At 50.3% G+C, this 24,229-nt stretch overlaps 10 protein-coding genes across 10 annotated transcripts; 4 read left to right on the forward strand and 6 right to left on the reverse strand.

The window, feature by feature from the left end:
- The first annotated feature begins 78 nt into the window (after positions 1-78).
- Positions 79-1,757, forward strand: M430DRAFT_33378 (hypothetical protein). The gene is made up of 4 exons (XM_024866359.1): positions 79-180; positions 497-586; positions 636-1,439; positions 1,493-1,757. Exons 1-4 carry the CDS (start codon positions 139-141, stop codon positions 1,496-1,498), a joined length of 942 nt encoding a protein of 313 aa, XP_024724395.1. The 5' UTR covers positions 79-138; the 3' UTR covers positions 1,499-1,757.
- An 805-nt stretch (positions 1,758-2,562) lies between these two features.
- M430DRAFT_39833 (hypothetical protein) lies at positions 2,563-3,860 on the forward strand (the record flags this gene model as incomplete). The annotated part of the gene is made up of 2 exons (XM_024867343.1): positions 2,563-3,013; positions 3,140-3,860. 2 exons carry the CDS (start codon positions 2,563-2,565, stop codon positions 3,685-3,687), a joined length of 999 nt encoding a protein of 332 aa, XP_024724396.1. The 3' UTR covers positions 3,688-3,860.
- Positions 3,861-4,225: 365 nt separating this feature from the next.
- On the reverse strand, positions 4,226-4,912 carry M430DRAFT_39834 (hypothetical protein; the record flags this gene model as incomplete). Its single annotated transcript, XM_024867344.1, has 2 exons — positions 4,226-4,667; positions 4,724-4,912. 2 exons carry the CDS (start codon positions 4,910-4,912, stop codon positions 4,230-4,232), a joined length of 627 nt encoding a protein of 208 aa, XP_024724397.1. The 3' UTR covers positions 4,226-4,229.
- Positions 4,913-6,276: 1,364 nt separating this feature from the next.
- M430DRAFT_206838 (hypothetical protein) lies at positions 6,277-8,084 on the reverse strand. Its single transcript, XM_024864347.1, has one exon. It carries the CDS (start codon positions 7,950-7,952, stop codon positions 6,495-6,497), a length of 1,458 nt encoding a protein of 485 aa, XP_024724398.1. The 5' UTR covers positions 7,953-8,084; the 3' UTR covers positions 6,277-6,494.
- A 3,038-nt stretch (positions 8,085-11,122) lies between these two features.
- M430DRAFT_56479 (hypothetical protein) lies at positions 11,123-12,520 on the reverse strand (the record flags this gene model as incomplete). The annotated part of the gene is made up of 2 exons (XM_024868611.1): positions 11,123-12,291; positions 12,394-12,520. 2 exons carry the CDS (start codon positions 12,518-12,520, stop codon positions 11,123-11,125), a joined length of 1,296 nt encoding a protein of 431 aa, XP_024724399.1.
- Positions 12,521-13,765: 1,245 nt separating this feature from the next.
- On the reverse strand, positions 13,766-15,957 carry M430DRAFT_115859 (hypothetical protein). The gene is made up of 2 exons (XM_024861608.1): positions 15,688-15,957; positions 13,766-15,642 (listed from the first exon to the last, which is right to left on the reverse strand). The coding sequence occupies exons 1-2, from the start codon at positions 15,928-15,930 to the stop codon at positions 13,903-13,905; spliced, it is 1,983 nt and encodes a 660-aa protein (XP_024724400.1). The 5' UTR covers positions 15,931-15,957; the 3' UTR covers positions 13,766-13,902.
- A 621-nt stretch (positions 15,958-16,578) lies between these two features.
- On the forward strand, positions 16,579-18,099 carry M430DRAFT_89684 (hypothetical protein; the record flags this gene model as incomplete). Its single annotated transcript, XM_024869655.1, has 1 exon — positions 16,579-18,099. A coding segment is annotated over one exon (1,521 nt), but the record flags the coding sequence as incomplete, so codon positions are not given.
- A 621-nt stretch (positions 18,100-18,720) lies between these two features.
- Positions 18,721-20,987, reverse strand: M430DRAFT_16511 (hypothetical protein; the record flags this gene model as incomplete). The annotated part of the gene is made up of 3 exons (XM_024863475.1): positions 18,721-20,157; positions 20,210-20,790; positions 20,840-20,987. 3 exons carry the CDS (start codon positions 20,985-20,987, stop codon positions 18,721-18,723), a joined length of 2,166 nt encoding a protein of 721 aa, XP_024724402.1.
- A 427-nt stretch (positions 20,988-21,414) lies between these two features.
- On the forward strand, positions 21,415-22,516 carry M430DRAFT_95521 (hypothetical protein; the record flags this gene model as incomplete). Its single annotated transcript, XM_024869895.1, has 2 exons — positions 21,415-21,720; positions 21,773-22,516. 2 exons carry the CDS (start codon positions 21,415-21,417, stop codon positions 22,514-22,516), a joined length of 1,050 nt encoding a protein of 349 aa, XP_024724403.1.
- On the reverse strand, positions 22,464-24,217 carry M430DRAFT_134610 (hypothetical protein; the record flags this gene model as incomplete). The annotated part of the gene is made up of 3 exons (XM_024862363.1): positions 22,464-23,374; positions 23,422-23,865; positions 23,921-24,217. The coding sequence occupies 3 exons, from the start codon at positions 24,215-24,217 to the stop codon at positions 22,562-22,564; spliced, it is 1,554 nt and encodes a 517-aa protein (XP_024724404.1). The 3' UTR covers positions 22,464-22,561.
- Between the last annotated feature and the right edge of the window lie 12 nt (positions 24,218-24,229).

Raw genomic sequence — 24,229 nt, forward strand, 5'->3', positions numbered from 1 at the left:
GAAATCGTAAGGCGCTCGCGACTCGCTTATTCCCAGCAACCTTGAGGTCGGTGGCTACCACTCCTCATCACGGAAACACTATCAGTTAGCTTTCTACCCCGGAAATCTAAGGATAGCAAGAGAAACAACATTGGCAATATGACGGACAAAACGGCGAAGTATCGGACGGAGATCCAGCAGGTCAGTTTGGTGCCTACCTTAGTCTTCCTTGTCCAAACACATCTCCCTTTAGCTGGGCAATGCACGAGATGCCCTGCCCCATGGGCCCTGTCGAATGTCAAGGAAGTGGATTGCTGTCTCGACCTTGGTTTGGGCATCGAACAGAACTTGGCCTGGAGACTAAGCTTGAGAACGGCCCTCGGGATTTGATAGGGCCATGTTCAGTCTGAAGTCAGACATCAAGCTGGCCCATTTAACCTCGCCTCCTGCGCAGACACAGACACAGAAGGATTTGTGTCCCATCATTCATATTTACAGACTAACATGCGTTTACCAGATGATGTATGTCTCTGGGGAGACCGCTGAAGCCTCGGCCGAGACCACGGGCATGATTGAGGAGATCGTACGTCAACAAGTCATTGAAATGGTATGTCTAATGCCAAATCCAGTCGTGATCCTTTTCTAAAACCTCTAAGCTCCGACAATGCACCGAGCAAGCTTCTCGCCGTGGTAGCAGGTCAATTTCTACCGATGACTTGATCTTCCTCATCCGTCACGACCAGGCTAAGGTGTCTCGTCTACGTACCTTTCTCTCCTGGAAGGATGTCCGGAAGAACGTTAAAGATTCCGATGACAAAGGTGGCGATGCCGACCTGGGAACTGGTGATGAACCTGGTGGAGCAGCAGCAGGTCCCGTCGTAGATACCGCCAAGAAGAACAAGAAGGCCAAGGTTGGTCTGCCTTGGGAAGTGCCATCACTTTACAACCAAGAAGTTCCCGAGAGAGAAGATGAAGAGGATGAGGATGAGGAGGAGATGAATTATGCAACTCTACAACGTCTTAAGAAAGCCGACGAGCGCACAAAGGCCATGACGAAGGAGGAGTACGTCACGTGGTCAGAATACCGACAAGCTTCCTTCACATTCCGCAAGGGCAAGCGGTTCAAGGAGTGGGCAGGCTTTGGCGTTGTCACAGATTCGAAACCCAATGATGACATAGTCGACATCCTGGGATTCTTGACTTTTGAAATCGTCCAGACCCTCACCGAGGAGGCGCTTAAGATTAAGGAGCAGGAAGACTTGGGCAAGGCGAACTCGGGTGGAGAGCAGCAAGGGAAGAAACGTAAGCTTCAAGGCCTGTTTGATCCGCCATCCGAAGGACGAACTCCTGTTGAAAGCCGACACATCCAAGAGGCTTTCCGAAGGCTGCAGTCGCGTCCGAATAAGCAACGTGCTATGCGCAATTTCACAAGAGGTCTAAATAGAACACCCTTGAAGCTGGTAAGTTCGACTGCTCCTGTGGTCAAGAAACAATTTACTGATACTTATAATAGTTCTAATTTCCTGGTGGCTTTGCATGGGTTAACGTTTGGCGTTACGGAGGAGGGACGTATAGGTGTTATTGTGTGGATTGGCGTCACGATACCAGGTTATAATTGTATTTTGTTAAGTAAAAATTTTGGTTTCGATTCAAAGGATGTTGGCGTCAACGCTGATACTTATCTGAGACAGCTTGTTCATAGTGTTAGGAACTACTCACTACGTAGGAAGGCTCAATCTTCTGCCATCTCCATACTTATGATATCTGGTACTGTGGCCACCGCAAGAATTTGGCATTATGTGCAGACAACTTCAACCCATGAATTAAACCTCTTCAAGTGAAGACCCCAAGTCAGCCCTATTTTTGGCTCACAGATATCATCAATCCATATTTCCCCCTTTCATATTCCTCCCAATCCAATCCCTTTCTCTACAAATAAAGAGATGAATCGTCACCTAGGGAATTTTTCTTTTTCTTTTTTTTGGAATTAATCCAGCATCAACGAATCCAAGAATCAAACAAAAGGACCCAAAAGCACACCCAGAACCCACCACCTCTTTCAAATAATGAGTCCTATTAAACCCACCCCGCCGCGCCACCAATCCGCTGATAAACAACACTTATCCGAACCATTTCCAGAGGAGAGAACAGGGAGTGTGTCTTAAGCGAGCCCCTTTACCCCGACCTCTTCACAGTCAGGATTTGTTCTGTTTCCGCAACGAAGTTGGTTGTTCACGAGGATGAACTTCTCGAGGATGGGCGGCTGGTGCTTGCGGCTGTGCTGGGCTTGTTTGTTTATTTATTCACCGTGATCTAGATAGAGATCTGTAAACATCTCATCCAGAGGGCAGCGTTCTCGACTTTCTCTCTTCTTCCTCAACTCGACTCTCAACATTGGAACTCGGGATAGCGAACGCGCTCTTGAGTTGTGAGATACCGGATAGATACGATACAGGTCTGTTCCACTCCTTTATACTCGATGGGCAGAAAGAAAGAAGAAAACTCAACTAACCACCATTGGCAGAAACCCCCAATTTCTTTCTTTCCATCCAAGCCAATCCATCCATCCATCCATCCGGCAAGATGTCAACGGCCAGCACGCACCAGTGTGTCATCTGCCAACAGCCAACCGCCACAGCCTGCGCGCTCTGCATCGACACACCCCCCTACCTAACTCCCCAGTCCCCCATCTACATCTGCAGCTCAGCGACATGCAGCACCGCGCACGGCGCCCTCTGCACAACTCTCCAGAAGCGCCGCGCGCTCTACCGGGCGGGCGCCACGCTGCAAGCCATCTTCTACGATTTCCGGGCGCAGCTGTTCGAGATCCCGGTCCTGCGCACCGAGAGGCGGGGAGACAAGCTGCTGGTGTGGATCAAGGCGTTCGAGCCGCTGCAGATCGACCATGACTTGATTAGGGGCGTGCCCGAGGGCGTGGTGCGGGATGGGGAGGATAGGTTGGCGTTGTTGAGTTTTGCGAGGAGTTTGGATGCTGTGGCTTTTATGCATGAGTTGGTTAAGTATTTCTTGAAAGGTTGGTTTGGTTTGATTGATTTGATTTGATTTGAGAAGATTCTCTTCTTCATCCTCACTCATCCCCTTCTCCCCTCCCCTCCCCAAAAAGGACACAGAAACTAACACCCCCCCTTTCTTCACCCAGATCTCACAACCGACATCCTCGAAGTGTGCTACTTACCCCCCCGCACTCTCCCCCTCCAAATCCTCCTCTTCGGCCCCAACGATCAAGACATCGGCCTCATCCCACCGCACCACCTTCTCAAACTAACTCTCGGTCACGAAACCTACGCTCTCGACCTCGCCGGCGCACAATACGGATTCCCCGCGCCCATCATACCCTGGGCCACGTATCTCCAGACGCGCTGCAGCAGCGAGCGGGGCGCCATCGCCACAGGGCATTTTCTGTATTTCGGCAGCGCGCGCGATCGCAAAGTCGTCATCAGGCTCCAGGATACCTGGGAGGCAGTGTTAGCGGATATGCATCTGGAAGCTGCGAAACAGATGCGTGACATGATGATACATTGGGAGGCTAGAACGGGGGTTGGGATTAGTGAGGTTTTGGGGGGGAGCGGAAGGGTGGAGTTTGAGTGGAGAGAGGGGGAACTGAGGGGTGTTTTGAGGGGGGCGGTTAGGTTTTGGGTCGATTGGCATGCGGAGAGGGCGAGAGAGGCGCTGATGGTTGACCCGTAGTAGGGAGGTGGTTATGGGCGAGTGGTAGGAGGGAAGGAAAATGCGTATTGAGCAGAGGCACCAGAGAGCGCTCTTCTATCTCTTCTTTTCGTCTCTTCTCTTCTCTTCTCTGAGATGTAGTTATACACACCAAACCTAGGTATCCAAGAACCCAAAAGAAAATCCCAACTCCGAAATTAAACCAACGTCACACCTTCAAATCTCCCAAAACGTAAAACATCTGATACACGCACGGTCAAGAGGGTGAGTTGCCACATGGATAGATAAATGGGTTCGAGTTGTAGAGCCCAAGCATCCTCAGCAAATCCCCCAAGACCCGTGGGATTTATTGTTTCATGTCCCCCCCTCCTTTTTTTTTATCTTTACTGGAATTTAGAAGCTAGGTAGGTAGGTTTTTGATGGTTAATTGGGGGAATTGATGATCAGGACCCAAGGATTCTCGAATTAAGATAAACAACATAAGGTAGGTAAGATATCAAAAAAACTAATCAAATCATATAAAACCCCATCCCATCCCATACTCTCCCACCTCACTCACTCACTCACTCCTTCTCCCCTCTTCTCCACCTCTCAATCTCCTGTTCATTAACCTCCCTCAACCTCGTAACCTGGGGCGTTTCCCCCTCTTTCTCTCCCCCAAGCTCCCCCCTCCTAACCTGATCCTCCACCCCCTTTTCCCCCCTTCTCGCAATCGCATACGTCGCCGTATTCGTCCTCACCCTAATAACGCCAATCCTCGGATCCTCCGGTCCTCCATCATGCACGCCATCACCCAGATCACCCAACCAGGCTTTGAGCGCTGGGGAATAGTATTTTTTAATCGTGCCGCGGTCCGTGATCATGGAAGAGGTGCCCGAGATGGACGCCCATTCCCCTGACGAGTTGAGGAATGATATGTTGACGTGCGGATCGTGGGAGATGTCTGACGTTTTGCCGGAGATGGTGTTGGTGTGGAAGATTAGGTCCACGCCGTTGTTTTCCTGTGCGTGGTTGGTTAGTAGGGGAGGGAAAAGAGGAGGGAGGGAAAGGGACGTACTTTAGCAGCTAACCCCATACACCTAGAAACCAGCGCCCCAGTCTGTCCATGATGCGTAGTCATCATACCAAACTTACACTTTGAAATAAACTCGCTCAAATCCTCAATCTTCTCTTTCAGAGACACATTATCGATGTTCTTCTCGCGGTACGGGTCCGCCGTGGGCTTGTCGCTCGTAGATGTAGACATGATGTCGTCTTGCGTGTTTGATTTTTTTTTGTTTTTTTCAGGTTGGTTGCACTTTTTGTGTGTGTGTTGTCTTGTTCACCTAGAGAGAGATTTGGGTATGTGATATTAGCATATGTACGTAGATAGGTAGGTAGTATTTCAGAAACATAACATAACATCTCATCTCTCTCCAAGCAAGCCAACTAGCTAGCTTCCCTTCCTTCCCTCCCTTCATATAACCAGCAATGAAAAAAAAATCCCATCAAACTTACAAATCTCTCAATATCATCAATATCAGAAAATCAAGATATAAAGTATTCAAACAAAAGCCCTCTCCTCCCCCTTCCCCCCGCCCCCGCCTTTTATATATGATCAACCCATCAATCTGGCGTGATACCATGATGACGTATTCCAACATCCAGGGCCAGTTACCTACCTTATGTAAAAAAGGCCAGGGAACGTATAGGGATTCTGATTTTCCTCCTGCGCCGGGATAACTGGAATGCATGACCTTATGATGAGGAAATTCGTCATGGTTCCTGGGCTTCGGGTGGCGAGAGGTGTGTGAAAATGTGGGGTAAGGTAGACACGCGGGGTCGCATCAACATGCGATGGATCTCATGGGCGTGCAGTGCAGATATGGAGAATGCTTCTTTATCAATGCATTCATTCATTCCCTTTTGCTTTACCTTGAGCATAGAAAGTGCCTCTTGATTAGTGCATTCCCTTTTACTTTACCTTCACCCTGGTGCCGAGAAGCAACGGCGTCACGTGCTCATGACAAAAGGCCAAGCGTTAGTGTCCCCAGTTTTGCTTCACCTCACTTGTAGAGGGCTACCTAATCATTTCATTCCTGCTATTGCTCTTAATCTACATGGACCTCTCGCTCAGCACAGCTCAGCACCTCCTCCGTTGATCACTCGAAAAATCCACCCGAGGAAAACTCGCACTACCCTAGACAGCTGGTGTCCGGGGAGCGAGGCATCTGCAAAGCCAGAGGATCTGGAAAGAAGAGAAAATGAGACACTAGTCATACAATTACTGGCACCATTTAAAAACGAGGCCAGGGTGTGTATACTGCCTCCACATCCACAATGGCTTCTGCAGATGTGCAAAGAAGTGAAAGGAAAGGAAAAGAAAAACCGTCGGTATCCTCCTCAGAAGTAACAACGGTGAAATGCAAAGAGAAGTCGAGGAAATTTTAGATGTGTCGTTTCGCTCGTATCCAGCCATCCAGGTGCCCCATTACGCCGTGATTCCAAATATTCTATTTCCTTCTGACCCGAAAGATCTCAATCCACCCATCACAGAGCTTGGCCGGGAACGGGTTTGCGACCGACGGGACCGAGAGGAGGACCCCGGAACTCGGGCGGAGGGTTGGAGGGGGGGCTGGTAGCTGGGTTCATGGGGCTTGGGCCGGGAGGAGTATTGCGTCGCTCTTGCATCTGGGCGGCAGAGGGACTGGAAGGACGACTTTGTTGACCGTTTGGTGTCATGGGGCGTTGGGGGTTGTATTGGGGACCAGTGGGAGTCATGGGTCGGTTGCCAGTGGGAGTCATTGGACGACCCTGATTCATAGCTGGAGACATTGGACGACCTTGGTTCATGGCAGGGGACATGGGACGCGCTTGAACGGGGAGGCGCATGCCTGGGGGAGGAGGGCCGCGAGGGCCATTCTGCGGAGGGCGAGGCTTGACGGGGCGGACCGAGAGACATGTACGAGGGACGACACCTTGGCGAGAGCGGTCGAGACGGATGCAGAGTGCCTGGAACGTGTTAGATCAGACGCAAACAAATTCGAACGAGAACTTACCCATCCATCATCATACTCGTGCAGGAGTCTGATCAGCTGACCAGCACGGAGCTCCAGCTCATCGTCCATGGATGGGTTGAAGTCGAGTTGGACACGGTGAACAGTGCTGTTGGCAGGACCACCAGCGGCGGCGATAGCTGCACCGGTGCCGGTGGGGGTTGGGGTAGCAGTGGCATCGGATGAGACGCTGAATTCCGTTCCGGAGGGGCTTGGGGGAGGCAACAAGGGGCCCTTGGTGGTGAAATCCATCGCCTTTGGTCCCTGACCGCGGATGGAAGCTCCACGCACGAGTCCTGTTGCAGCACCCGCTGCCGCACCGGTCGACGCCGCAGCAATGATCTCGCCCTTGGGAGTGACATCATCCACGACAGCTGGACCACTTGCATTGGCAGCATCGATGGTTTCGGCGTGGTTACCGAACGGGTTGTTGAGGTTGTTGGCATCAGCTCCTCCGGCGGTGTTCGGTGGTGGAGTGGCGAGCGCATTCCCACGGCTCTGACGCTTCTCAGCCAGGTTGGGGAGGAATTCCGTCACGGGACGCAGGGAGAGGCGGGGAGCGGTGGCCGTGGTGCGTGTGCTGGCCTGTCGTGCTATGGCGGCAAAGGCATCCTGCTTCTCATTCTCATCATCCAGGCGTTGACGATCGGCAGCGCGGCGCTTCCTCATGAAGCAGAAACCGACGACAGCAATGACAGTGGCGACGAGACACACGATACCGACGGCAAGTCCGACCTTCCCTCCGGTGCTCATCCCGCCGGATCCCGAACTCTCTTTGGCCACGCTGGAAGCGCTGGGTGTGCTGGAGGCATTCGCTACGGCCTCGAGAGAAGGTGTAGCGGAGAGGAGGGCCGAGGAAGAGCTGGAGATGGCACTGCTGGCTGCAGCCAAGAGGATCGAGGTCGGCACGATGGACGATGACGGCACGATGGAAGCCGGGAGGACGGCCGAGGTTTCGAGAGTGGTGTGCTGCGGCTGGGTAACCGGGAGCGTGGTGGAGGGGACCGGCTTCACGACGTGGGAAGAGGTATCCACGACCAGAGGTGCCGACTTGATATCTGCTGAAGCCGTCGTGGCGGGCGGAGCTGGAGCCGGAGCTGGGGCGTGGGTCGGGGCCTCGATGATGGGACCCAGCGTTGTATATCCTCCCACCTCGCCCTCGAACGTCTTCGGGGCGGTCACGTAGACGACGGAGACGATGGTGGACTGGTCACGCGCATGGTGACGATGGAAGTGGTCGTGGCCGGGCATGACGAATAATGGTGTGCGAGTCGATGAAGGAATGAATGAACGACCTTGGCGGTCGGGTGGGTGCGATCACCACGCGTGTATTCTGGTCACCGAGTAGTTGTTGATCTGGTCGACGATGTATTCGAGACGCGGGTGAAGATGACGATCGGGTTCGAAAGGAAGGACGGTAGGCGGGCAAGATCGTGAATACGAACGAAGCCCACGAAGGGGGAAAAGGAATGGAAGGGTGGTCGCGACGCAAGAAACGAAGTAAACAATCAATGTTCAAGAATCAATCCGCCGATAAAAGAGGGACGACGGAAGAGAGAGTGAAGGGGGGTGGTTGATTGTCGATAGCGACGACGAGGTGGAAGGGAGGGAGGGAGGGAGGAAGAAACAGAAGAGAGAGAATGAGAGAGCGAGAGAAAGAGGAAAAGAGAAGGTGGAAAGAGGTTTCTGTGCCAGGGGGCGGGCGGGCACGATTGATGGGGGGGGCGGCGTGATGGGCGTGATGGCTTGACTATGGCTGATTCGCTTGATTCGCTTGGATTCGCTTGATTCGCCTGATTCGCCTGATCCGCCTGCTGCTCCCTTCGCCTGGCACTCGCTTGATTGGCCGCATCTGCACCTCCCCTGCGCCTTTCCTCTTCGGGTCGGCGCCATGCAGGAACGCCGCAAACACGAGCAGCGCGCGCTAAGCCGGATAGAGAGCTAGCCAGGCACGGGACGGCCAGGGCGGCACGGCGCTGGATTGGCCGAGGACCCAGACATAATTTTAAAAAGGGCGGGGACGATAGTCACGATAGTCACGATAGAGAAAGAATAGCAATCAATCATGAGATGGCATGGGACTCACTGATACACCGGATGTTATCATGATATATGGGTACTTATCATTATCACCATATCATGATCCGTATCATCGGGTCGGTACCTAGGGGAGGTATATAATAGCAACAAATATCAAGTCTACTTCTCGGTGCCACACCCCCAGCCTCACATCCAGTAATCAATCAATAAACCCCTTCTAATTCCTTCCGAGTCCCAATCAATCCTTCCATTCATCAAGACCCGAAAGACCGAGGCACCACACCACACCACACCACACCATCCATCATCCATCCATACCTCAGGCATCCACACCCCCGTATCAATTTCTCTGAAACTTGGCCCCTGCGCTCTGTGATTGGTTCATGGCCCCTATTCATTTCCTTTCTGTTTTAGCGCTCCTCCACGTGATTCCAGGACCGGATCATCCCATGTTATGATGTCAGTCAGTCCAGTACCTTACAATATAATGTCGAGTCTCTAAGAGTACCTATGAGGAGAGAGACAGACCTGAGGGGGGGACCGGTTGGAGAAGAAACATAAGATTGAAACTTTTATTGGATAATTTCTAATCATCTATCTGCTACAGACTACAGCCCTCTCAATAGATTCAACACATACATCTATCGTACCTACCTACACTACGATTTATTGCCCGACCTAACCCACCCAATCCAGATCCAGATCCCCCCACCCGAGAGACTCGAGTCATTCATTCAATTCACCCCCATCCCATCCCATCCCTCCAATCTTCCCAATAATCTAGCGAAACCATCCATCACTAAAACAACTGAAACTCAATCAAATACTGAAACTTGTCATTTCGCGAATACTCATCAGAAAGAAAGAATCCTAGGTAGAGCAGGCCCCCTTCAACCGAGGAACGGGACGCCGGGTTCTGGGGACATCACGTGCACATTGCAGACACGAAGGAATATTCTAGGTTCTGCCCAATTCCATCTACCGACGTACTTATCTTAGGTATATTGGAGTATGCATGCATACATACATACATTCTGTACATAGGTAGGTAGGTACCTACATACATATACATATCTGCATGCATACCTACATACATACATGCCTACATACATCCATCCATCCATCCATGCATCTATGCATCCCGTCCCCAATCCAACCGCCCAAAAAAAAAAAACAAAACAAAAACAAAAACAACCCGCTCCCTCATCCATCCCCACCCCCAAAACCCCCCTCTCTCTCAACACGCCCCTTCCAAGTTCCCCCCTCAAAAAAATCACAAAAACAAAAGCAAATGAACAGAGTGGGACTCGAACCCACGCCACTTTCGTGACCAGGAAACTGTATGCTAAGGGAGACACCTTAACCTGGCGCCATAACCAGCTCGGCCATCTGTCCTTTGGTGATTGTTGTGTGTTTGCCAGCTTACTGTGGTTTTTATATGTAAGCCGGCATGGGATTGGGATTGGGATTGGATTGGATTTCTGTAGTCATTATTTACCTACTGTAGGTACATACCTTAGGTACAGATTGATTGATTGATTGATTGATAGGTACTGAACTTTGAAAATACAAGGTTCATTTTTCTTTTTCACTCCATTCCCATGCCAATACCCCCTCCCTTGTTTTTCTGCAATGATTTTTTTTTTTCCAAAAAAATCAAAAAAATCCATAAATCACTTTGCACACATCTATTATCCATACCACGCACCTTAGCGGAGGGATTTTTCTTTTTCTCTTCTCACCGTGGAACCATGATTGGATCATATACATTAGAGTAGAACGGCTATCTTCTCTATTCCATAGGGTCGTTGGAGAGTAGGAGGGACTTTTTTTGGGGGAGGAGGGGGAGGAGGAGGGGGGGGGGGGGTTGCATATATTGCATCTACCTCACGCTCCTACATCTACGTACCATCTCAATTGCCTCCTTAATTCTGTAACGGATTCATATTGTAAGTAGCTGTGGTCTACAAACAGAGCGCATTTTCGCAACGCAGAGAAAACAAATCGTAGAATCATCCCCAGCCAGCAAGGTAGCCAGAGAACCCCCCATACGCAAGCAATCCTAAGGGCTCCTGGAAAGAGTCAAATGCTGGCCCAAAGGACAATGTATTTTGAGACCCTCCCATGCCACGGTATCCCCCACTACGCCTGGAAAGAGGAAAAAGAAAAGAAGGCGCAAGTCCGAGCACATCGAAAGCAGAAATTTTGAAGACAACCGACGAGATTATCTCCCCTGGTATCCTCCACGCCCTGGAATAAAAAAATACCTATGTATGAGGTCCCTTGAGAACAAAGGTGAACCATCCAAGGCAAAAGACAACTGACCGTCTGGCAAGAGAGGTAGCTCCACGCCGTAACGCCCGCGATTTCGTCAATACGCCTCAGAGGAAGAAGGTACTGATGGAAGAGGACTCGCTACAAACGATAGACTTGCCCGAATCCGAGTCGTCTGGAGGGACTTCACCATCAGTCGGCTCAAGTCGTCTAAAATAGGAGAATCCGCGAGTGCGCATGAGCTCCAGAGCGATCTCCTTATCCCTCTCTCCAACGGCCCGGGACTGTGAATCGATGAAGTCCTGAAGAAACTTCTTTCGATCCTCAAGCGCCTTGCGTGTCTCGCCAGCAGTGGGAACCTTTTCTCTCGTCATGCTATGGCATAGGGTGCACGTCTGCTCTACCATTGGCGCCTCAGGACCGCTCCGGCACTTCCACCAACCCTCTCGACGTCCCACCGCTGCCCATTTTTCGTCGGCATCATGATACTCAAAATCCCACGGAGGCTTGTTGGGGTCCCCTTTAATAGGGTCGGCGGTTAGCTCCTCCAACTCAATTAGCTCATTCATCATTGCCGTGAATGTATCCCAAGGCTTATCCACTAGATGGCTTGGGAACCATTCTGGGAGATCTGCGCCGCAAGTGTCGCGATCAGCAAGTGTAATTGGAGGTCCAGGAGGGATGTGTCTCTTCATGCATTTACTGCAGTACCCAAGTTGGCTACCAGACTTGTTGACATTGTCGACAAAGTCCTTGCGCTGCTCTTCGGCTGTATAGATCTCACCACTGACTCCTGGAGTTGTCGTAACCCATGGGGTCCGCTGAAAGTTGATGGTACGGGCCAGCTTCTCTCCCTCACTGTGGGGCTCCATATGTAGGTTGGGATTCTTAGCCTCCTCTCCAGCCTTCTCTTCAGTCTTCTCATTCGCCTCAGTGCTTGAGCTGGGAGTGAGTATAGTGCTGGAGTCAGAAGTGGACGAAGTATCCTCGACGGCCTCGGTAATTGACAGCAGCAGCTCATGTGCAGGCTTGCGGCTCTTCGCATGGCCGACGACCGTCTTCCTATTCTGTTCGCCGAGCACAATGTGTTCAGACCGCCTAATGGTGGTTTGTGAGACAAACTTAGGGTAATTCTTCGCCTGGACCTTAGCATGGTCGATATGCTTGATACCGTGGCCTTTGAGAGCATTTTCGTAGGCCGCATTGTTAGGGGGCGGGAAGGCTCTCAACGCAATCGGACCGGGTCTTACATTCTCGTTGATGACACCGAATCCACCTCGAACAATGTTAGTGCAGTTAGGCTGGTACTCGGGGTATCCGGGACCTCCTGAGGTTATGTCAATGATCGATTCAGTTGGAGCCTGAGCGCAGTACTTACCTTTGCCATCATGAATGATCTTAGGCGCATAACGAGGAGGAGGAGCGGAGAGTGATCGATTCCGTGGAACAAGGGAGAGAGGTCCAGACGAATTCTCTCTGTCTGGAGCATCTTCGCGGCTTGCCATGTTGATAGATCTCGGCTGATAGAGTCGCTTTTGGCAAGGGCTTGGGACTCGAGATTGTCGAAGAGATGAGAGAATCTGTATGAGGGCTTCTGCAAGGAAGCTTCCGTCTGAAGAGCTTATGCCTGAGGGTGTCTGTTTGTGAGGGTGTCTGCCAGACCTTGTCTGAAAAGACGTCGCTTTTGAGAGAGACCTGGGACTTGTATGTTGTTGAAGATCTGTGGAGAATCTGTCTGAGGGGGTTCCCTGTCAGAGATGTGTTTGTCAAAATGGTGTCTGTCAGATGAGTGACTGTCTGGGGAGTGCTTGTGGAGTGGATTGTGTGTGGAGTAGCTGTGGAGAGTGACCGTGGAGAGTGACCGGAGAGCTTCCGTCTGATGACCTTTGATCCGCGGATGCTGTACAAGAGTGTCTGAGGAGATGTCTGTCTGAGGAAGTATCTGTCCAAGAGGAACTTCTTGGAGACCACCCCTTCAAAGATTCCTCTACCAGACTTACCTCACACCCAACCTTCTCCGCACTCCAAAGTCCTCTGGCACACAGGACAAACCCTGATCTGACAACCTTCGTCGTTTCTCTGTATGTCTGATATCAAGAATCACAATCCAGATAAAGAAGGAGAGTGGAGAGTGGAGAGTGGAAGGAGAGTGGAAGAAGAGTGAAGAAGTTCACAGATGCCAGCACCACCAACGTTTGTTTATTTATGCGTGACCGTGACAGTCTATGATGTCGCCGCCAGAGCCTGAGGACGACTTTGGAGAACGATGTCGTTGTGAGGCCTGAGGACGACCCGGAATAAAGAAATAGAACGAACCCCTTTTCGATGTGTTCCTTGACGATGTCGTCGCTATCGCGGCCTGAGGAGCACATCCGCTTTTCCTTTTCGGCAGCTGCAGCAGGTCAACGACGTGGCCTGAGGACGGTAGGAGAAGTGCAATCTGAATTTGGCAGTTGCGATGGAGACTTGGTGGATAGACTGAGAACAGACATGCCGAACCCGGAGAAGGATGAGCAGCACACCCATTTTACCAATTTTCTGAGAATTATAACTCCTTTCTTGAAAATTGTAAGGGAACAACTAAGAACTACAGATATCACTAATAGAAAGACAAGACATTCAAGACATCTGGGTAGATGCAAAGGTTATTCTCAAAGAAGGAAAAAGATGAGATATTGTTACCCCTCCCATATGGTTCCCGCAGGTTCGTCCTTTGAAGAAGAATCTAGTATGGAAGATACTCGAATAAACGGTTTGTAAATGCATCATTGAGTCTAACTTCTCTCAAACTGCATCTAAATAGCAATAATCAAGCCGAGCCCTTTCTAGGGCACTTAAAAACAAACTGTGGGGGTATCGCAAGAAATGAAAATCTGAGGGCCCTTTGTTATTGTAAAGGTCCCACGCTAACCTTTTCCCTCTCCCGTAGCGCCTGTTCCTGTTCTACCTTTACTTTGGCTCTATCCATTCTCCTCCTATCTGCCTCGAGAGTGGCAAATCTTCCCCGTGCGCCATGCTTGACTTTGGTGATCATATCGGCGGCCTTCCCTTTTGTGATGCTATCCCCAGTTAATTGCTCATCTTTTGAGCGAAGCTTGTTGAGGAACGCAAGCTGCCCGTCGCTTGCGGGGCTATTCCGCCAAGATTGATTTCGAGAGATGACTTTGTACGGATATTTTTTATGTGCATAGGTATCCGCCGCGTGAAGTGCATCCGTGAATGTAAGCGCTCGTGCGATCGGCCGAGGCTTCATGAAGGGAGCCTTCGATATTGCTCCAGAAAGACGAACAGTTTCTGAAACAAGATAGCTCCCGTTGGAATCCGCAGCGTTGTCTTTTTCTAATTTCAGGTATGAGCCGTCTGAATTTGTCAGGACATATCGATCCTTGTGGACGCAGACCCAGGCGTGTGGTGACATAGCTCTGATATGCTGTTCTTCGGATGCGTCACTAATTAGATCGAAGACCGACTCGTAATCAGTGAACGTAATGTTCTTTGATACCGGGAAAGAAGACCCAGAATTGGTGTTCAAAGATCCAGCAACGTTCTTCCTTGCCATCTCCGCCTCCCTTCGTTCTTGAAGATCCTTCATGTCCTCTACTGTAGCACTCTCCAAAACCTCCTGAGGGTCAAGTCCGAACAGAGTTGGGGTGGTGATTATGCCCGTCTCTAGACTAGCCACCATATCAATGATGTGGCAATCTTTCTTTCCCGGATGCAGTCTCATGCCTCGACCGATCATCTGGACAAGAAGGTTGCGAGACTTGGTTGGACGTGCGAGTAATACACAATCAATATTAGGAATATCGGTTCCCTCAGTGAAAACCCCGCAGTTCACAAGCACTGGAAATTCGCCTTTTCTGAAAGACTCAAGGCGAGCACTTCGTTCAAGCTTAGGGGTATCGCCTGTAACAAATTGTGCATTTATACCGTGCTTTCGAAACGTGTTGGTCAATCCTGCTACATGAGCAAGATCAACGCAGAAGACCAACGTCGACTTCCTCGATCCGGCCTTAGCAAGCCAGCTACGGACGGTAATTTGGTTTGTCTGTTCATTGTTGACCGCCTGAGACAATTCGCCGGGTTGAAAATCGCCATTGGCCCCTTTTCTCACCCGAGATATATCGACCTTCGACTGAACAGTAGTGAACGTCACATCCGAAAGCCATTTCTCCCCTATCATATCAATATAGTCCTTGTGGTATACTATCTGGTCAATAGCCGCGCCTAGTCTTAAACCATCGAACCTTGACATTGTCGCAGATACCCCGACAAGAGCCGGAGACGATGGTTGTGCCTTCGAAAGTCCGAAATAATCCAGAGTCCTCATATATCCCGGAGCCACAATATGATGTGCTTCATCGACAAGTACGAGTTTGAAAAGGCTAGGATTGAACTTGGACATGCGGTCGCCAGACACGATACTTTGGATGCTTGCCACAGTGATGTCTGCATACCCACTAGCATGCATTGGGCCCATTTCAATCTCGACTTTCTTTGTGGGATATGCATTGCTACAATGTCGAGCTGCTTGCTCCACCAATTCTTGTCGATGTGCCAATATCAGTGTTTGCGTAGCGGTTTCGGTATGAGGTTTAACGCGGTCAATTAGTTGTGTAAAGATAACCTTCGATGGTCAGTAAGATCCATATAGAGGGGGGACACAACCTACAGTTTTACCACTGCCAGTAGCCAAAGATATCCCAAGGCGTTTGTGCCCTTGCTCTAAATGAGAAAGCACTGCCTGGATGCATTCTTCTTGATACTGGCGCAGACGGATTTTTAGGGGCGGGCTTGGGTCAACTATTGTCGGGGAAGATGTCGAAGCTGTCGCAAATCGACGTAAGGTTGGGGGCCTAGTGCCAAGATTCCATCTCTGGAAGAGCCCTATCCATCCTCTCGAAGCTTGAGGCATACTGAGGGATCCATCAGGGTCGTCGCAAGTCGATGCTGATGTCGATGTCCGGGAATTTTGCCATACGGGATAGATGCATTGGCGCGCGAAGCGAGACGCGAACCCTTGCTCGGCCGGCAACGGTTTCTCGACCAGGGGGTAGAGATATCAATCAGATCCTCAATCTCTACCTACCTTACGTTACTAGGAAAATCCATCCGCTGGATTTCTTATAGCATTGGCCTTCGTTCCCACAGCTCGCAAGTCTGGTTCCCTCCCCCCAAATTATGTGGACTGCAAGAACAGAGAATACAGTTCGGAGAAAACGCCTAAAACAGGGGCGAAAGCAGAAATATGGACGCTGAGAACCTTGACGATCTTGGGATCGAGGTCCCATATTTGGACGAAGACTCTGGATCTGTCTACGAAGAACCGTCCGATGTTGACCGGAATTCCGATGAGGAACTTCAGATCTCTCGAGTCTCCAGAGCCAGTTCACAGAGACACCAGACTAGAAGCAGAAGCAGAAGCGTAAAAAATCGGTCTCGTGACGAGGAAGATTCGCTGCATGGTTCAGCTGCGAGTTCACAGATAGACCAGAAGACTCGTGATGATGCATTACAATGGGCTGCCAATTTCCAACCGCCTCAATCCCCAGGAGATATCAAATCACCCACAAGGCGTGCCGCGGGCACTCAATCAAAGCGGAAGGCGGAGGAAAAGCCAGCTAGTGAAGCCAGAGCAAAACGCCTAAAGAAATTCTACAACAACGATTATCGAGAACTTCTGAACATTGAGATACACGATGCAGTTGCAAGAACCGTCCTTGCTGATTACACACCTCTCCCGGAAAGTCAGATTGGGTCGTCAATATGGACCTCGGAAGAGAAGGATATTTTTTTCTCGGCATTGTCCAGGTTGGGCAGGAATGATGTCCGAGGGATTGCACTTCGAATCGGGAGTAAATCGGAACTTGAAGTACAGGAGTATATCCAAGTTCTGCACCAAGGGATGAAGGAGAAAGACGATATACGCAAGAATCCCCTCAGCTACGCGGATCTTCCAGCTGCCTTTGAAATCAGTGGCGAATGCTGTGGCTTGCTGGAAAGAGCTGGAGAGGCTCTTGCATCCCGGCAGGAATGTTCAGAAGAGAAGAAAGAAAAGAATAAATGGGGCAATTCCTGGCTGCTTACTACCTATCTCAGTAGAGAGATAGAGCACCAAAGGAAGGAGAATGGTGAAGAAAGCATAGAGGAAACCCTCCCTGCAGCAAACCTACTCAATCTCAAAAACTGGCTTGAATTGTCTCATAGAATCTTCATGAATCCTGGTGAGCCTCGGGAAGAAGATAACTGGCAGGCTTTGGCTGAGCCAGGTGAGACACCAGCTATTCGAGCTACGGCATTTGGGGATTTCCATTCTCTTGCGGTGAGCATTACGAAACGACTTATATCAACCACACTCTTCTGCACTATGTCCAGGCAACGAGCTACAAGTTCGAGGAAGTTCAAACGCGCCGAGGTCAATACAGACGACGTGGAAGCGGCTGTGAAAATCTTGGGCCTGAAGAGCGACAGTCACGAGTTCTGGGTTGGGTGCGCCAGAAGATCCCATCTGAACGTGTTTGACGACGGCGAGAACTCTGGTGATGAGGCTGATATGACATATGACGAGGTGGAAAATGCGTTGCGACAAGAAATCCCCAGGCGCTCTCGATCTCGGTCATTGAGCCGCCCCCGCAGGCTTTCCAGGGCGTCTGTCAGTAGCGTTGACATCGGAACGACTAGAGATGATTCAACAGACTCGCAATCAGAAGGTCTCGAGACCGATCATGCTCCTCTGCCCAGCCAGGAATCTGATGTGATGAGCAATTTCAGCCTGGAAGATGAAGAGTTCATGGACTTATCAGATGACGAAATCATACCTCACAATCCACGCTTGAAAGAGGCGAGGGAACGAAAAATAGAAGAGATAAAGGAGTTTATGCGTGCTCAAGAGGTATATGAGGAAGCATTCGATGAGCAGGCAGATCAGATGGAAGAGCAACGATTACGGAAGTTACTTGGGCAGACAACGCCTTTTGATGTCAAACCCGAACCTCTAGAGGTACCGGCTCGACCTAAGCATAGCAGAAATCAGATCGAGGAGGTAGATTGGAAAGATTCTGTTGAGTATTGGAGTCCATGGGAGACGCTACCAACTCCCGTACCCGAAGAGAGCTTTGCAGCGAATGCGAAGAGGAGATCCCGGAGGGCGAGAATGGGCATACGCGAGAAGAGTCCCGGGCATGAACTTTCAGCCGTCACCTATCTAACGGACGAAGAGGAGCTATCGTCCGATGAACCAGAAGGTGAATCAGAAGGTGAGGGGTTCAACGCTCACCCCAGTCTCGAAGAGCAAGAAGCCCCTTACGTTGGAGACGAGGATGCAGGAAATCTGGAAGACTATAAGCCAATTGGAGATGGCACGATTCACGATGATCTGCATTCGATATATCATGCTGAGGACGAGTCCCCGCAACTTCGGTCACCGACACCAGAAGGCGCCAGAGCTCGTTCTGATGAGCTTTCAGACGATTTTAGGATTTCAGATGATGAGATAGATATCAAAACCGAATACAACTATTGAAAAAGACTTGCAGGCACAAACCCATAGGGACCGTTCTAAGTGACCTTTTATTTTCTAGGAATACACAGAAACCAAGAAACTCCAAGTAGCCTACAGGTTGCGACTAATGCACATTATCACAGTGGCCAGACTTGCCATACTCAACCCCAATACGCCTGATTATACTACCCTGTTTTGCAAACCTTAAATGTCGTAGCTCTTTATTTGACCCTCAGCACTCAATGGTTGCACACTACCCGCAGCTGGAGTTGCACCCTGGAAAGTCATCTTCTCCCCTCCTGACATAACCTCCTGAGCCATCCTCAGGCCTTGCTCACCACCTGTGGCAGCTGCTGCTTTCAAACCTTCTTGCACATCCCTAACCCGCTTCTTGAATGCAAGACGATCTAAGAATAATTGCTGACGCCCTCTTTCTAGTTCTCGACGCTCAGCTTGCAGGATTGCCTCCATCTCGTTGAACTGCTTGAGCTTCAGTTCGAACTTCATGAGGGTGGCATTGACTGCAGCCGAGACAAGCCGTGTCATCTCCCGCTCTTCATGAGAGGCAAGCCCTCCCGCTCGAGCAGCAGCAGAGGCAAGCGGAACGGTCGCAAGCCCGCTCAGAGAGTGTGTGGTAGTTGTAGTCGTAGTGGTCGTGGTCGTGGTCGTTGTGTCATGTTGAATATCAATCTCCATAGAATCACCTTGCTTCTCCTTGCCCTTTTCTGATGACTTGGATTTTTCGAGCGAATCGCGTAAGCTTTGTTTCATCACTTCAACACTCTTGTTTGCTGCGGCTGCGGTTACACTTGGCTCTGTGAGACCAGCCAGGAAACCAATGACAGACATGACTGGGTTGTCCGCCTGGCTGAAAGGAAGTAAGCCTGATCGCGAACCTAGCATGCCCATCCCTGCGGATCGGGTGAGGGGTTCTGAATCAAGATACTTGTCTTCGATCTCAAATTGCAAAAATTTGACCACACACTCCTCCTTTGTTCGCGTACCGACATAGTCTGCAACTTCTGCCCAGTCCTCATCGTAGCGCTCCATAGCTTCGAGAAGCCGAAGCACCTCACCATCAGACCAGGGTGCGTCACGTTCCGGAATGCCTTTGTACCTAGGATTCTCAATCTTGACGTATACACTGGATTGATGGCTTGCTGGCATTCGTCCATCTGCGAAGCAATTGGGACAAAGATCATATTTGACCTTGCCTGGGCCAGTTCCTTGGTCCGCCTGAGCGTTGTGATAGTGGACAACTGTGCAATCAATACCGCAAGAAAAGCAATGAACCTTTTCGGTAGTGTCCTTCACGACATCTTCGATGGATTGTGGGGCTGCTGGTTCAGCACCATTTGTTGTAGGGGCATCTCCATTTGCTTGTTTTTCTGTGGTATTGTTGAGTTTCGACTCCTTTGCGGTGGGTTCGTATATGTTCCGTCCGACTTCAAGGTTTAAATCACCCTTGGCTACAGGCGCTGCAGCAGCCTTTGCCTCGGTGTCTGCATTCTTCTTTCCCTCAACGACCAATGGATCGGCTGCAGGCTGCCATGGCTGGAGTCCACGCGGAGTGTCGCAAATGACTTTGAAATGTCCCGTGAAGGGTGGCCCAACACTGGAAGGTCTTTGGTCTGCATCAACCTACGATTTCATTAGTCATACTATTCTAGATGCATTTATGCTAAAGACCTACCTGGTAGTTTATAAGACCCCACTGCTCGAGGAAAGCGTGGACTCGCATAATAGCACACACATCTCCCGCTAAATTTCTCCGGCAAGCCGTCACAGTTAGGTATTCAATGGGATTAAGACGGTATGTGTTGATCATAAAGTCACGGTAATCTTTGTAAATAGCTGGAGTCTTGCTTCGATTTCGGTTGTTGAAGAATTCCGGGAGCGCCTTTCTTTCGATGTTGTTGATCTTATGCATATCGAACCACGTGCTGTAACTTGGCAGGATTATAGAGTGCGTTTGCGAAATAAGGTGTTCTCGTGCTGATGCTTCGATAGACGTCTTTGTCTTCTCAGCTTGCTCCTCTGCAGTGCCGCTTTGCGCGGCACCATCTCCTTCACCCTGCCCTTGGGTTTCTTTAAGGTCATCTTGAGCTTCAGCCATCTCTTCATCCTTTATCTCATCGCCTTCACGTCGAGGCGCATCAGGCGCATCAAGAGGGTTGTCAGATACAACGGCAGGGGTAGAGTCGGATGTACCATCCTTGGTGGCGGGTTCAGTTGTGGCATCTGCATCGCCTTCAACCATCGAAACATCAGCAGCTAGACCTCGTTAGTAGATATAGATGTTGTAGATGGCGAGAGCACGTACTTTCTGCAGCTTGGTCTTCCTGGGTGGAGTCGCCTTGTTGTCCAGAAGGAGTAGATTCTTGTTGCAGCGGCGGCTGCGCCAGAATGGAGTTGCTACCAGGAGTGGCGCCAGCGGCATCCGAGCCAAAGTTCACCGAATCGTCATCCATCTTGTAGAGTTCTGAAGGCTCTGGGGATGCGAGATGTCGCAAAGGATGTACTTCAGCTGCAGCTCACTGAATTTAAGCAACGGTCGCAGGACACTCCCTAATCAGTGGAGAATGGTTCTGCGCGTTAAGAGGATCCGGAATTGGCGATGTGATGGTTCATCTGCCAACACGTGGGGTGTCGCGATGATTCTGCGATTCGCGGCGCGTGTGATGTTGGATATCTTTTGATACTTTTGTCGAGGTGAACTCGCGATCATCCAGGCGCGACAGGCCAAAAGATCGATCAAGAATGGTTAGCGTCCTGGTCACGTGCATCTACGTTGGCGCTCGGGATCATGATCAGCCTAACCTCGGATATCGCGTGTGCTTGGTACTTGTTACCCTTGATGATGCCCTTCTGACTCTCCTTCACACATCAATCCTCAAGATGATTTCAAAAGTGGGCCAGTTTGTTTTACGCCAGGCGCGAACTCAATTGGCACCAAGGGCCAGTCCTACGCCTGTTGCTTCACTCTCAGCTCTTGCTCGACTGTTATCCTCACTCGCTGTTCTTGAACAGAGGGACGGCAGACTCAACCATGGCTCATTAGGTGCGGTCACTGCGGCGCAAAAGTTGGGAGGGTCGATTACCGCATTTGTCGCAGGGGGCAATATTAAGGCTGTGGCAGAAGAGGCAGCAAAAGTTGCAGGAATTGAGAAGATTATCGCAGTTGACAATGCGGCCTACGACAAGGTATGGTTTCCGGTATGCTATATCTAGTAATCGTCACCTAACGATATCCTAGGGACTCCCAGAGAATTATGCCCCGCTCCTTGCGGAAAACATCAAGAAGGGAGGGTTCACCCACGTTATTGCTGGGCATACGGCTTTTGGAAAGAACCTGATGCCTAGAGTGGGCGCATTACTAGATGTCCAGCAAATCTCCGACATCACAGCCATCGAGGACGAAAAGACCTTTGTCCGACCAATATACGCTGGAAATGCAATTGCCACAGTCGAATCCTCAGATCCAATAAAGTTAATCACGATTCGGGGTACTGCATTCGCACCAGCTGCGGCCGAAGGTGGATCGGCATCGATCGAAGACGGGGTCGACCCCAAGGCTGAGAGCGCAACAGAATGGGTCTCGGAAAACCTCGCAAAATCAGACAGACCAGACTTGGCTACCGCCAGCAGAGTCGTGTCGGGTGGCCGAGGATTAAAATCAAAGGAGGAGTTTGACCGCATCATGTTGCCATTAGCCGATGCTTTAGGCGCAGCCGTTGGAGCCTCAAGAGCAGCCGTGGACAGTGGATATGCCGACAACAGCTTGCAAGTTGGACAAACCGGGAAGGTTGTGGCTCCCCAATTATATCTTTGCGCAGGTATTTCGGGAGCTATCCAGCACTTGGCAGGAATGAAGGACAGCAAGGTCATTGCAGCGATCAACAAGGATGCCGATGCACCAATCTTCCAAGTCGCAGATGTAGGCCTTGTGGGAGATTTATTTGATAAGGTGCCAGAGCTCACTGAGAAGCTCAAGCAGTAATTTAAATTAAAAATACATGGAATTTACGTTATGATTGCTTATTGTTCAATCAAGAACTGACAGCATCTCTTCTACTTTTGTGAACTTCTCTCTCTCTTTACCGTTCGTTTGACCTTTGGCTCTTTCCGCAGCATCGATTCTTTGCCAGTCACGCCAGGTCACCCTCCTGCAGCCTCGTGCCTCAGCCTCGCCTTTGATTGCATCCCAGCCGAGGCCAGAGCTACCATTTTCTGCGTTCAGGAATGGAGCATGGGAGTGCCAATCATCAGCGATTGCATCCGCTGTTGAGAAGGCATCCTGCATAGTACTTGCAATGACGCCTGTTGGACCCCTTTTTACCCATCCAGCGCAATACAATCCTGGTAGGTGTTTTGCAGATCCGGAGTCCTCATCGGCCTTGATCACACGCCCAAACTGGTCATTAGGTATGATGCCTAACCTGTCATTGAATGGGATGCCCAATTCCGAGAACCCAGGTAGACTCTCTGACTTGTATCCTATTGAGCGGAAAGCTACCGATGAGGGAATGTTAATGATTTCGCCAGTGCCACTAGCTTTAGCAGAAGGATCGAAGGAATCCGGAACCAGTTTGGTTTTCTCGAACGAAACCCCTCCTAGCTGAGACTGGGACGTAGAGCTTGGATTGAAGCTCGCCGGGGAAAGGCAAAAGTCAAGTGACCATGACTTAGCCGCTGATGAAACCGAAGCACTTGATCCCTTCAGGAGAATTTCCATGATACGTCGAGGTGCTCGGGGTAGCTTTGAGATGTCTTCTGGCAGCAGTGATGAATCAATAGGATGGAATGCAACAGTTGGTAGTTTCACAAGCTCTCGGATCTCCTTGATCGTGAACGCAGCCTAAAGAGCTGGTTAGCAGGAAACAAGATGTGGCTGATCGAGCGAACCTGTAAAGGGCCTCTCCTTCCTACAACTCGCACTCTCTTTATTTTGCTTTTCTTTAGAGTCTCTATTGCGTTCGTGGTGATATCAGTAGATTTCAGAATATCTGGATCTTGCAAAAGGATTCTGGCCACATCAAGAGCGACATTTCCCTGTCCAATAACTACCGCTTCATCCCCTTGGGTAAGATCCGGCTCCAAGTCTGCGTATTCGGGAAGACCATTGTACCATCCAACAAAAGCACGAGCTGAATATACGCCTTTCAGTTTGTCTTCTCCAGGGATACCTAGATTTCGATCCTTTGATGCTCCGTATGCAAATAATATCGCATCGTAGTGTGGCAAAAGAATGTCTAATGGAAGGGCTCGTGAATGACTCCCAATGGACACGTTCCCGATGTAGTTGAACCTTGGAGACTCTGCGACTTCTTCGAATTTCTCCTGGCAATTCTGCGACGGCAAATTAGTGGCGCTTCAATTCAAGTTCGAGAACCAGTAACGCTACCTTGACTTCAGGATGGTCGGGAGCTACACCAAACCTGACCAAACCATAAGGCACGGGCAGGTATTCATACATATCAACTATTGAATTCTGTATCTTCGACATGACCTTGTATGCGGTATAGAAGCCCGCCGGACCGGACCCGATGACAGCCATCCGGAATGGCCGTCCATCTTCAACTTGAGGTTTCGAAGTATATGCTCGAAGTTGCCGGGTGAAATCAGCTGTAGGAGTGCGAGGCCGCCTCGTTATAGAGTTGGCACATCGTGTGCAAACCCAGCGTCGCGGAAAAATGTTCATTGTCGCGTTGTA

Source organism: Amorphotheca resinae (assembly GCF_003019875.1).
Source record: "Amorphotheca resinae ATCC 22711 unplaced genomic scaffold M430scaffold_2, whole genome shotgun sequence".
Lineage (NCBI taxonomy): Eukaryota > Fungi > Ascomycota > Leotiomycetes > Helotiales > Amorphothecaceae > Amorphotheca > Amorphotheca resinae.